Below are 13,170 nucleotides of genomic sequence, written 5' to 3' on the forward strand. Positions count from 1 at the left end.
GTCTGAACTCAGAGCTTGAGTGCTGTCCCTGAGTTTCTTTGTGTTCAAAGCTTTGAGCCTCAGCTCCACTTCAGCTTTCTGGTTATTAACTGGAGATAAACTCACAGGGACTTTTCTGCCCCGGGCTGGCTTTGAATCACAATCCTCAGATCTCAGCCTCCTGAGTATCTGGGATTACAGGCGTGAACTAGCACCCTGCTTATACTTTTTTGTTTTTCCAAGCTCTTCTTCCAAAGAAGGTTGTGCTAGGCAATTTTGTCACCAATTTCGTCACCTAGCTGAGTTTCTACATTCCCGCTTGCAATTCTATGCCTTCAGGAACTTCTTACACATCCAGACCAGCTCAGGGCTCTGTGCTTTTTTTTCCCCCCCCACTTCTTTTGTGAATATCTTTAAGATGTAAGCATTCCTGTTATTCAGCAAATTGTTTAAACTTATAAATGTACCTTCTCTTTCAAAAGGACTATTTCTGTTTTGTTTTCTTAGGTTTTGTTTAGTTTGCTTGAAGAAGACTTCTGGATCAGAGGAGAGGCAAAGGTTATCAGGTTAGACTGACACTGAAACTTTAAATGTGACCAGAAAAGAAAGGCTGTGAAAAACACTTAAGTTCTCCACCACCCTCAGTCATCTGTCCTTAGCAGCTCGCAGCAACAGCATGCTAAGAATCCACTTCACAACTTCAACTTTGGTCAAAGAGAGAGGGGGTAAACAGTATGCTGCATTCAAATGCCACCAGCAATAAGAGAAACAGGCAAAACTATGACCAAGTGATTTTTTAGTAAACACAACATTATCAAGAAAACTTCAGTCCCAGAGCTAGCCTTGTGGTTCTCTGGGAACAGGAGCTGGTGGGAGCCCTCCCCGACTGCTGCACGCACAGTGAGTGGGGACAGGCTCAGCTTGGACAATGGAGCCGCAGTGGGGACAAGCGTGGCAGTGGATAAGCCACCCTGGCTGGCCTGATGGCACCACAGAAAGAGGACTTGCTGGCTGTCCCATCAAGGCCCACAGAATGCACGCTTCCCTCCCATTTAAGCCAACAAATAGGAACTTCTCTGTACCTCAGAAGTGTCTAATCACATTCCTCACCAAAGAGTGAGTTTTGTGAGACAAAGTGGGCAGGGGTGGGTTTCCAGTGTGCTGCCACCCCAATGCTGTGGGCTCGAGGCCAGAGGCAGGCAGGCATGGAGCAGATGGAGGCCTGGCAAGGTCTCTGCTGTCCCTGCATTAGCAGCATCTGCTCATTACTCAGAACCTTCGCCTGCTTTATCTAATGCTCCAGGAAAAGCATTTTGATTTGATTCATTTCGGTGCGGCAACGTGCAACACAATTAGTGGTCAAATCAAACTGGAGGATGGCCAGAGCTGACAATCGGAAACAAGGCAGAAGAAATATGAGGGCAGTGGGTTGGAATTCAAAAAATCACAACTGTGGATCACTTTGCCAAGTCTCAACACCCCAGGTGCGGGTACAATGCTCCTGCAGGGCAGGGAGGGGGCGAGGGACACAGCATTAACTTGCTTTCTCCCAGAGTGGCCGTGTCACCCTGCATTACACGCCTTCCATGGAGACCATGGTGGAGACAACTGAGGGTCTTGGTGGCTACAGAGCTTCAAGTTGGCACCACCAAAGGCCTAGAGTTCACTACTCATTTTACTATCTTATTCTTCTCTGCTGCGGGCACAGTCACAAGTCTTACACAGCAGACACAAGGTAAATTTCTCTTCTGCCATGATTTCACCTCGAAAGTGCCAGTTCACAGCTCTCAGTAAAGAAGCAATGAAAAAACGGGCATTGGATTATTTGAAAATGTCTGCCCCAGACATAGCTGTTTGTGAGTATGTTGGTACAAATATTGTAGTGGCAATCTGTTAAACTGAAGCAAAAGCAAAGACAGTGCCACCTGAAGTCCAGGGAAGAGGATAAGAGTTGCTGGTTTCCACAGAAACAGTAACAACCAGACCAGACTGGCAAATCAAGGTGGATGTGATAGAGGTGCAAGGGAACACAAGAACCCTTTCAAGAGAAATAGCCCTAAAACCAAAATGGACTCAAGACAAAGCCAAGGCTTCCAGGTAAACTCCACAAGCTTGCCACCATTCTCCTGTTTACCTAACCACAGAGCAAACAGTGTCGTCCCTAGCAGAACACAAAGCAAAGGGAGAGGAACAAGTGTGATATGGATGTGCACACCTAGAATAGTGAACTGCTACGCATCCAAACACAGACCCACACACAAGAAAAACTTTCTAGACAAGCTTCTGCAGGTGGCAGCACCTTCAATCTGTGAGGTAATGATGGATTTTATACTAAAAAGTGACATTCTCAGATTCATATTGCCGACTAATCCCAGATGAATTCTTTGACCCCTAACAATGTTACTCAGTGATAATCACTAAGTGGCAAAATACTATTTATGGATTTAAAAATTAAAACCACATGTGTACAAACACATACCTCCTAAAAAAAAAGAAATCATAAAACATCTATTGAAAAACAGATGATTTAAAAAAAAAAAATCTGGGCTGCGAGTATGGCCTAGTGGCAAGAGTGCTTGCCTTCTACACATGAAGCTCTCGGTTCGATTCCCCAGCACCACATATATGGAAAACGGCCAGAAGGGGCGCTGTGGCTCAGGTGGCAGAGTGCTAGCCTTGAGTGGGAAGAAGCCAGGGACAGTGCTCAGGCCCTGAGTCCAAGGCCCAGGACTGGCCAAAAAAAAAAAAAAAAAAAAAAAAATCTAAAATACTGATGACCAGAGCTATTCCTTCACCTTTTCTTTCAATCAGAAAAGCTAACAACCGGGCTGGGAATATGGCCTAGTGGCAAGAGTGCTTGCCTCATATACATGAAGCCCTGGGTTCGATTCCTAGCACCACGTATATAGAAAACGGCCAGAAGTGGTGCTGAGGCTCAAGTGGTAGAGTACTAGCCTTGAGCAAAAAGCAGCCAGGGACAGTGCTCAGGCCGAGTCCAAGCCCCAGGACTGGCCAAAAAAAAAAAAAAAAAAGAAAAGAAAAGTTAACAACCCCCAAGAAAAATGGGTGAACACAGGCATAAAAAGTTTACAGACAAATAGAAACAATTTAAATCACGAGAAGATAATTCTCCACCCTCCCCCGCCCCCCCCCCCCCCCCCCCGTCCTGTGGCTTGACTCCTCCCATCCTGTGGCTTGAACTTAGGGCCTGGGCACTGTCCAAACTTCTTTTGCTCAAGGCTAGCACTCTACCACTTGAGCCACAGAGCCACTTCTGGCTTTTCTGTTTATGTGGTACTGAGGAATTGAACCCAGGGACTCATGCATGGTAGGCAAGCACTCTACCACTAAGCCACATCCCCAGCCCACAAGAAGGTAATTCTTATACACTGCTAATTAAAGAAAAGTAAAAGCCAGGGGCTAGTGGCTTACACTGTAATCCAAACTACTCAGAAGGCTGGGATCTGAGGATCATGGTTCAAAGCCTGCTTGGGCAGGAAAGTCCATGAGACTCTTATTTCCAATTAACCACCAGAAAACCAGAAGTAGAGCTGTGTCTCAAGGTGGTAGAGCTCTAGCCTTGAGCAAAAAAGCTCAGGGACAGGGCCTAGGCTGAGTTCAGCCCTGTTACTGACAAAAAAAATAAAGAAATAAAAGAAATGATTTCAATAGCTCAGTATCCTATTGTTGCTCATGATCTACTACATTGAAAGGTTTGAATCTCTAAAAAACTCTGTTTTCCCACTTGTCCCAAAATTGTTCACATGTAAATATAACACACACATGTGCGCATACACGTGAGCATCTTTTTAGACTGTACTGCAAACACATCAGGTAACATGTATACCCCTCTGCGAGGGTCATGGCTACTAAAGGAAATGGCCCCAGAACTGCAGCCCAGGCTGGGGAGCCAGCCAGGTTTCTGGACTCACTGACTTCAATCTCAGACATATGATATAGATGGCTTCACTGGACCTCTGGCTCACCACTGGCAGAAGAATGTGTATGTGTGCCCTCATGAGTGTGAGTGCACTCATGAGTGTGCCCAGCAAGTGGAGGTCACTAACCAATTCTAACGCCGTATGATGCTGATGTAAAAGTAACACAACTTTCTCTTTTTTCAAAATTACTTTATTGTGGTTCTAAAGGTGAAACACAGTGGGGTTACCTTCACACACACCAAGTAATAAGTATATTTCCTATTTTTTAAATGTAATTGCCAAATAAATTTACTTATTTATTTTTTAATTTTTATTTTTGCCAGTCCTGAGACTTTGGACTCCAGGCCTGAGCACTGTCCTTGGCTTCTTTTTGCTCAGGGCTAGCACTCTGCCTCTTGAGCCATAGCGCCACTTCCGGCTTTTTCTGTTTATGTGGTGCTGAGGAATCAAACCTAGGGCTTTATGCATGCTAGGCGAGCACTCTACCGCCAAGCCACATTCCCAGCCCATACATTTCCTACTGCATAGTAACATCTGTTCCCTCATTCTCTCCTCTTCCCTGTCACCCACAGATTGCATAGATCATACTGTTAGGTCCTCTCCCTGAGGGCTCTATGTAAATACCCCCACCTCATTAATGAAGCCCTGGGTTTGATTCCCCAGCACCACATATACAGAAAATGGCCAGAAGTGGCACTGTGGCTCAAGTGGCAGAGTGCTAGCCTTGAGCAAAAGGAAGCCAGGGACAGTGCTCAGCCCGAGTCCAAGGCCCAGCCCAGGACTGGCAAAAAAAAAAAAAAAATTTAATCAGAGCCGGGGGATCAAGAGATAGTAGCTTGTCCATCTAATGTCCATGCCTGAGTATAAGAACTGTCCAAGTCATCCAATTTTTAATTTTGCCCTAAACCCTTCCTTTTGCCTTAATATTTTTTTTGCCCAGCCCCTGCCTCATGAGACTTCTTCCAGGCTTCATTCAAGGACTGGCATCTACCACCAAGGGACCCTGCTGCTCGCCTCCTCCAGGAAAGGCCACATTTCTGCCTTTTACCCCTAATGCCGACGCCCCTTGCCAGCAGGAAGCAGCAAGAGAGAGTCTTCGCCCTTTTTCATAACTATTAAAAGGCTGGAATGTTAGGTCCTCTCCCTGAGGGCTCCATGTAGATGCCCCCACCTCATTAAGTCTCCACCCAGTTACCTGGGTAACCTGCAGACCTGGAGGCAGTTACCTCACCTTTCCCTGAGGTCACATCCTAATCCACCTGGCCACACCCCTTGCCCCTGCCCTAGATATAAGGCAGGGCTGGGTGGGGGGTCTCTCTCTCTCTCTCCCTTCTCTTGGGCCATGGATCATCTTGGCCACAGGCCAGCAGTTCGATAATAAACTTTCTTTCTTGCCTGAATACCGCGTGGCTTTCTCCTTTACCACTACCTACTTTAAAAACCTAACACATACCACTAAACTAAACCACGGGCCAGTACAGTAGCTCAGTGGTAGAGAGTCTGCCTAGGTACAAAAGGCACTGGGTTTGATCTCAGCATAAGAAAGGAAATGTAGATAGATGCCTGCCCTAATCTGCATCTGAAATAGCATCCTTGTGATTCCCCCATGAGCCACTCTAGCCCGCCCCTCTGTGGTAGCTGTTAGACCACATGTGAAGGGTAGCTGGCAGGACATAAATAGCACTATCCAAAAGTACACTGCACTCCAACTTCAGCTAAATGGGAAGGAGAGTGTGCAGGGGGCCCAACTTTACACCATCATGGAGGCTAGGTACACAAGGAGTAGGCCACAGAATGCTGCAGCCATTACAATGACTATTTCTAACAGCTACAAACTGTCAAGTGTTCATCACATCCATAAAACTAACTTTACACTAGCCTTGGTTGCTGAGGTGTTTTTTTTTTTTTTTTTTTTTTTTTTTGGGCCAGTCCTGGGCCTTGGACTCAGGGCCTGAGCACTGTCCCTGGCTTCTTCCCGCTCAAGGCTAGCACTCTGCCACTTGAGCCACAGCGCCGCTTCTGGCCGTTTTCTGTATATGTGGTGCTGGGGAATCGAACCTAGGGCCTCGTGTATCCGAGGCAGGCACTCTTGCCACTAGGCTATATCCCCAGCCCCTGGTTGCTGAGGTTTGAATTCAGGGTTTCCTGCTTGCTGGGCAGACATTCTCCTGCTTGGGCCCAACTTCCAACCCTTTTTTTCTTGCTTATTTTTGAGACAGGGTCTCATGTTCCATCAGAGCCAGTCTGGACCATAATCTTCCTGATCATACTTCCGGGTGTAAGCTAAGCTGACAGGTATGAACTACTGCACCCAGCTTTTTTCTGTTGAGATGGGATTGGCCTAACTCCATGATCTTCTAATCCCAGTCTCCTGAGTAGCTAGGATGACAGGAGTGTATTCATGTCTAGCTATGGTTAAGAGGGGTCTTGTGAACTTTCTTCCCTGGGTTAGACCTTGAGCCACAATCCTCCTCATCTCTACCTCCTGGTACCTAGGATTATAGGTGTGAGCCACCGGCACTGTCTAAACCAACAGTTACCCACACAGAGAATTGTGTCAGTGCCACAAATAACATGCTGTCATCACTACCTTGTATGGCAGGTACTGACTTAGCGTCTAGTCCTGCACTGTCCATGGGTTTTTTTCCATTCCCTTATCACTATTCCTTTTGGACTGAACAGAGGCTAAAGCAAACCAGGCCAAGTATATTTCATATTTCACACCAAACAAGTTATTTGCTTAGGATGTTTGGCCAGTTTTACCATGTCTGGCACTAACACCCAGCCCAGTGGTTCCAGTAGGAATTAAACATCAATTCTAATGGGTGCCATGTTCCAATGCCTACTAATACACTGAGGGTTACGGGCCAACTTCTTCCTATGAAGGCAGTGTGAGTGTGAGTAAATGTGTGTGCCCATGTAGATGTATGCAGGGATTAGAGGGGGAGCCAGCCACAGCTGCTTCATTTTTGTGCAGCTTTTTTCCTTAATAGGGAGGAGGGTGGTGGTTTCTTACCATCCTCATAAGCCGCCACAGCCAGAGAGCTGTTTATCCTCACAAAGGAGACATATGGCTGCATCCCAGGCTCGTCCTCCTCATAGTCGGATTCCAGGAAGGGGGCCACATAGTCCCAGGTGCGGGTGTCCCACACCCGCACATCTCCAGATGTGTACCTGGAAAAGAAGGGCACACTTGGCACTTGGTTCCAGGGAACAGGAGAGCAAAGGGCTAGCCAGCCAGCAAGGAGCCCCTCCCTCCTCCTGTGCAGCTGTTTGGATAAGGACACCAACACAGAATTGTCAACTGCAGGACAACATAGTGGACTCGACTCACGGTCTCACAGCACAACGGGAACTTAACAATTTAAGAGAAAACTGTAGGAAACTGGACATCCACATCCCTGCTTTCCCTTTTCACCATTACAACCAACCCGCTACCTTCTTCTCCCACAAGCAGAAATGGGGATAAGCAACAGTCTCACTCTGAGTCACCCATTTTCTCTCTTTCCTCACATACACACACACACATACACAGGAGATGCTACTGAAAGGCTGGAACTAATGGTTCACCACGTATCACGTCTTGCTGAGTAAGTCCCTAAAGACTGATTTGCTGAAACAACTAAAGCTTTCATGCCGCAAGCGGGCAGTGCTGCCCCCTCTCCTGCAGGAGTGCACCCTCACTCCTCCTGCCACTCCTCAGTGGCCCTAGGCAGGACCCAGCGTAGCTCAAACACAAGGCCCTACCATGGAGAAACTTAAGCTGTGTCTGCTCTGTGCTAGAGTGTGACTCTCCACGTACAGCAATGGATAGGAATGGGGGGCCTGGTGGAGTCCACATGACAGAGATGTAGGTTACTCTGGGAAGCTTACACACTTCCGGAGACCCCAGCACGGTAACTTCAGCACTAACTAGAGAACTAAACAAGATAACCTGTAGGATCAACTTCAGCACTTAAGTCTGTTATGTGACACACATATGAGACAGTTACAGAGGTCCCGGAGGCCTTCACTTACCACATGAAGCAGCATTTCCCCAAATGAGCAGGCTACTGTAGGTGCCTGCATTACACAAACAGTCATCCTGTCACACCAGCTCCCCGGGTGTGGAGCTCAGCTCTCTGCCCATAGGACAGAGCCCACAGAAGTCATGTGGTGGAAAAGCTGAGATGTGCTTGTAAACACTGCACTGTTGGTCCTCAGTTTGACCTCTGACCCTTCTGCAGATCAAGCTGATGTACAAGCAAGGGCAGACACTGTTGTGTCCAGAGCAGGGCCGCAGGCTCCCAGCTCTCCCAGGAGCCTACAGAAGAACAAAGCCCAGGCTCACCTGGAGTCTGTGAAAATGGCTCAGGCCATTTTCCATGGAGGCTACTGTCAGCTGCAATGGAATGAGTCTGAATTCCTAGATTGTGTGAGACTGAGTCCTCCCTCCTTCCCTCCCTCCCTCTCTCCCTTCCTTTCTCCCCGCCCCCCCCCCCCAGTCCTGGGGCTTGAACTCAGGGACTAGGCACTGTTTCTGAGCTTCTTTTGCTCAAGGCTAGCACTCTACAACTTTAGCCACTGTGCCATTTCTGGCCTTTTCTGTGTATGTGGTACTGAGACACTGAACCCAGGGCTTCCTGCATGCTAGGCAAGCACTCTACCACTAAGCCCCACATTCCCAGCCCTATTAAAGTAAGCTCTAGGTGAAAGAAACTGGCCAATTCAGAAAAGATGAAAAGGATGACAAGATCTTTCAGAAATACAGAGAAAGGTTAAGTGAGAGAACAAAAAATAAAGGAGATGTAGCAGACCGGAGAACAAAGGGAAAGTGTGCAGCCAAGAACTGCAGTCATTCCAGGCCCTGGCTGCTGTTCTTGGTATTTATGACACAGGGTCTTCATGCCTGCAGCCACTGGGGAAGAAGTGGGGTACACAGGACAGGTTCTCAGTGGCCCCAGATCTAGCTCCCAGCCAGCCAGCAAACCAACAACAACACCATAAAACACAAAACAGGGGAGGGAGGAGTGCTTGAACTTCAGCAACAGAGAGATGGGAGCTATGAATTTCTCCTTGTTGGGGTGGAGGAGAGTGGAAGAGGAGGGATTCATAGAGTAGCACTGTGCTTTTCTCCCACTCATCTAGGGACTCCCAAATAAATGCATGCTCCTCTCCAAGAGCTTCAGCTCCTGCCTCACCCGCCTCAACCAGAGTCCAGCCACAACCAGTATGTGACCTGAACAAGAACTGAAGAAGAGAGAAACTTCTTCCTGGTGAGCCATGATGCGGCCTGGGCAGGTGGCATTGTGAAGCCATGTGCGGACCCCATCTCCTCACCAGCCTCCTATCTCTTCATGTTTGACAAGGTTGCTGTATCTCAGGTCAGAGACCTTGGCGGAGTTCTTGTTGAAAGAATGGGAGCCGTGCTTCTAAGCTCAATTACCAGAGTGACTGCCAATTGACAATAATTTTCCACCAGTGCTCTCATTAATTCTAGCTTTCCAATGGGCAAGCTACTTACTTGGCTTAACAAGAAGAAATGCTGTACAGCTAAAAGCACCTCTCACCTTTCTTCCTGTATAAATATCTGCCAGGGCTACACTTTGCGTCTAGGTGCCAGTTCTTCCTAACCACCTGGGATGTTCTAAGAAGGCTGAGAGAGAAGGTTAAGTGATTGGCCCAGATCACAATATTTTAGTGGCCCAGCAGGGATCAAAATGTGCCCTGGGTTTTTCTCAATCTGCTGCTTCACCAAGCCACTTTGCCCCTTGGATGGCAACACTTAAACAAATACTGCTTTTAAGAACCACCTCCATCTAAGTGCTGTACAGGAATGTATCATTTTCAATACTGTGACTCGGCTTGCAGGTCACTGCCCCTGACCCTACTCATCAATTCTACCACTATGTATCAGGGTGAGAGGCCAACACCAGAAGCTTACTATACTGAAGAGCAGGTGGGCAGAGCCAAGCCAGGCTTCCCACACCACCCTTCCAGTACTGAACGAGAACACAACTCGGTCAGTGAAACTTCGCCCTCTGCAGGATCATCTCGGACCATTCCCAATTCTACTCTTGATCCTGTACTCAGAGCAATCTCAAGGCATGAACAGCAAGTAGTTTCTCTTAGGTATTAAGTCCAAAAAACTTGGTGGCAGCTGCTCAGAGCCTTGTGTTGAAAAGGGTTCTGAAGACGTATTCCACCCAGCTCACCAAGGAAATACATGCCATGGTGGATTATCTCTGAGCAAGGTGGGTTCAGGAATGAGGGGCAGCCACTCTGCCCTGCACAGCACTCCTCCTGGACACATCCAGCCACTCTCCTTCCCAAACTCAGTGGGACAAGCACTTCCAGGAGGACCTGGTCTGCTGCTGACCCAGGGACCGTTCCTGTTCTCCCCCACTCAGGCATCTCCAATTGTGCTCTGTAATGGCCACGAGCTGCAGCATTTATTGACTGACCTATAACCACTCAAGAGCAAGGCAGAACTCACGCCCACTATCTCTACCCGTGCACCCACGTTGCATGGTGCCAGAATGGAATCTACTAAGTTCAGCTCGAGGTTGAAGTGGGCACAAGGCTTGCTTAAGCACTTGCTTATGCAGAGGCCCATGCTGTTAGCACGCAGAAGTCCTAAAAACTGACCATTTGGGCTGAGGTGTGACTCACACAGTAGCATGCCTGCCAAACAAGGGCAAGACACAGAGTTCAAACCCCATATCACCAAAAGAAAAATAATCTGGTAGAACTATGCACTTGCCTTCTTCAGCAATAGCCAAGCTTACAAATCGATAAAGCAAGAGTATTTACTATTACCATGAAACATGACTGCGTTGGACGATGCAATTAACAAAATGAACTCAAGCCCACAGTGCCATGGTTCTGTGGAAATGCACCAGAGCAAACATCAAGCAGGGCTTAAGACGCATCAATTGAAAAATAATGAACCTCTTAATGGACCTTACGAGATACATGCACTATGCACTGAAAACTGTTTTCCATACATCTTGGTTAATCACAATCAATAGAGTCAGAGTCAGTGATGATTATGCAGAGTTATTGTAGCCATGGCCCCTCCCGCTATTCCTTAGAGGAGCAGAGATGGGTAAATGCAGTCATGAGTTCACCAGTATTTATTAAGGACATTCTCAAGCCCCTTCATTAAAGATACAATAAATGCAATGCTCTTCTCAAGTTACTTATCAATAGCTTACCTCAGACTTATTTACTAGAAGAGCATGTATCCCTCACAACAGAAAATAAATAAGTAAATTTGCAAGTATTTGAAAAGAAGAGGTCCCTAACGGGTAATGACTGGATTCCTTATGGGAAACAGCCCAGTGTGGTAATAAGCAACAGCACACAATCTATACACAACAAGGTCGACAGGAAAACTGTCAAGAGAGGACATTTTCTGAAAAGGAGAAAGCATGTCAGGAGTTAAGTGTAAGCATGGGTGACATTTATCTAGCACAAATTCATCCCGATCTATTCACAGAGCCTCAGGATTTCTGGGGTGGGGCAGAGAAATGATCTGCTACCCACTGACACAAAACTAGCAGAGGGTTAGGCATACTATCCCTGAGAGCATCAGGTCCTGAGGGAAAATACTTTAAAATTCAGGGCAAAATACCTACTACTTCAGATCAACGTCTCTATTCACATTGTGACATGGCCCGTAATCAATATAAAGGTACATTTCCAATTACCAGAGAAAGTAAATACCTCACAGCAAGGTATCTTAAGTTTCAGGTGAGAACTATGTTTAAACTGGTAATCTGGAAATGATAAAAGTGCCCTAAGACAAAATAAAGCAGAATAAAGTAGAAATTCAAAGTTCACACACAGAAACCAGAGCACTGAGATTCCGCTTGAGGCCTGCAGGTAAATGAACTCCCTCCTGACCAAGGTCCAGGCTGTACGGACACACAGTGCTGATGAAAACACACAAGTTTGGGTCATGCCTGGAAGCTGAAACAGCCAGAGTTCATGAAGCCGCCAAGGAGGTGTCGGCCTTTCATTATGTGTATGCCATGTCATGTTCTCCCCAGCAGTGGGAAAAGGGCAAACTTTGGACTACTGAATAAAATCTCATCATGGAGGGGCGCTCGGGACTTTTTAAATACAAAGGGGGATAATGGTCCTCTACTGTGGACAGAAAGGGCAGACCAGAGATCTTAAGTAATGGCAAGGAGAGGGGTTGCTGCCAAACACCACCACACTCCTGGGCATCCCATAAAAGCTTTGGTGGGCTGACAGCTTAATGCAGCAGGGCAGGCATGGACCCTCAAGGAGCCCAGACATGACTTTCTCTCCTAAGTTTCTCCTTCAGTCTTACAGCACACCCTACCTGGGCATACCTCAGGTTGTGCAAACTTCATCTGTTTTCAACTCCTATTTTCAAAAATGTGACAGGGGCATGGGACCAGGAATGGTCGAAGCATCACAAAACACTGGGCTGTAGCCATACTTATTATTTCTATTATTTTTCTTCAGTGATAAACATACTATTTTGGGCTGGGGATATAGCCTAGTGGCAAGAGTGCCTGCCTCGGATACACGAGGCCCTAGGTTCGATTCCCCAGCACCACATATACAGAAAACGGCCAGAAGCGGCGCTGTGGCTCAAGTGGCAGAGTGCTAGCCTTGAGCGGGAAGAAGCCAGGGACAGTACTCAGGCCCTGAGTCCAAGGCCCAGGACTGGCCAAAAAAAAACACAAAAAAACAAACAAACAAAAAACATACTATTTTATTTTTGGTGCCAAGGATTGAATCCAGCACACCCCAAGTGCTTTTTCTTTTTCCCAAAGATGTTAGAAGGTAGAGAAGAGAAAGTCACCTAAATTCCATTAACACAGCTTGCCTCTGTTAATGGCTATAGCTGGGGGACATAGTTTGGTTTTCAATATAATCATAGCTTATGTTACATTTTCCCCTACCTTTTCCGTCATACTAAATTAATGAATTACTCAGGTTACTTTTTTCTTTGTTGCAAAATTTCTTGAATAATTATATTCTAATTTTCTCCTTTACTTGCCTAATAGTGAACAGTAACACTATGCATCCTTTACAATGGAATGAATGTGTTCTGAGCATCGTGCTAATAGGGGACACCGCAGAACATGTGGGCGCACTCACAAGAGACCCACGTTGTGTGGGCATGTCTAAGTCATGACATCATCTATGGAGCGAGGCTTGTTCTTAGTACTACAAATACCTACTGAAGAAACCGTGAGGCCCTTGGAAGTATGTAGGATTAGAGTCTGTT

General features: G+C 46.8%; 1 protein-coding gene across 2 annotated transcripts in view; it reads right to left on the bottom strand.

Annotated features, from left to right (window-relative positions):
• Fbxw8 (F-box and WD repeat domain containing 8) overlaps window positions 1-13,170 on the bottom strand; it is an 87,025-nt gene that overhangs the window by 38,542 nt on the left and 35,313 nt on the right. For both annotated transcript variants that reach the window (XM_048342882.1, XM_048342883.1), the window contains exon 5: window positions 6,937-7,094. In XM_048342882.1, the coding sequence (XP_048198839.1) occupies window positions 6,937-7,094 (158 nt within the window). The remainder of the gene's footprint in view (window positions 1-6,936; window positions 7,095-13,170) is intronic.

The sequence above is a fragment of the Perognathus longimembris genome, chromosome 3, assembly GCF_023159225.1.
Source record: "Perognathus longimembris pacificus isolate PPM17 chromosome 3, ASM2315922v1, whole genome shotgun sequence".
In the NCBI taxonomy this organism is placed as follows: domain Eukaryota; kingdom Metazoa; phylum Chordata; class Mammalia; order Rodentia; family Heteromyidae; genus Perognathus; species Perognathus longimembris.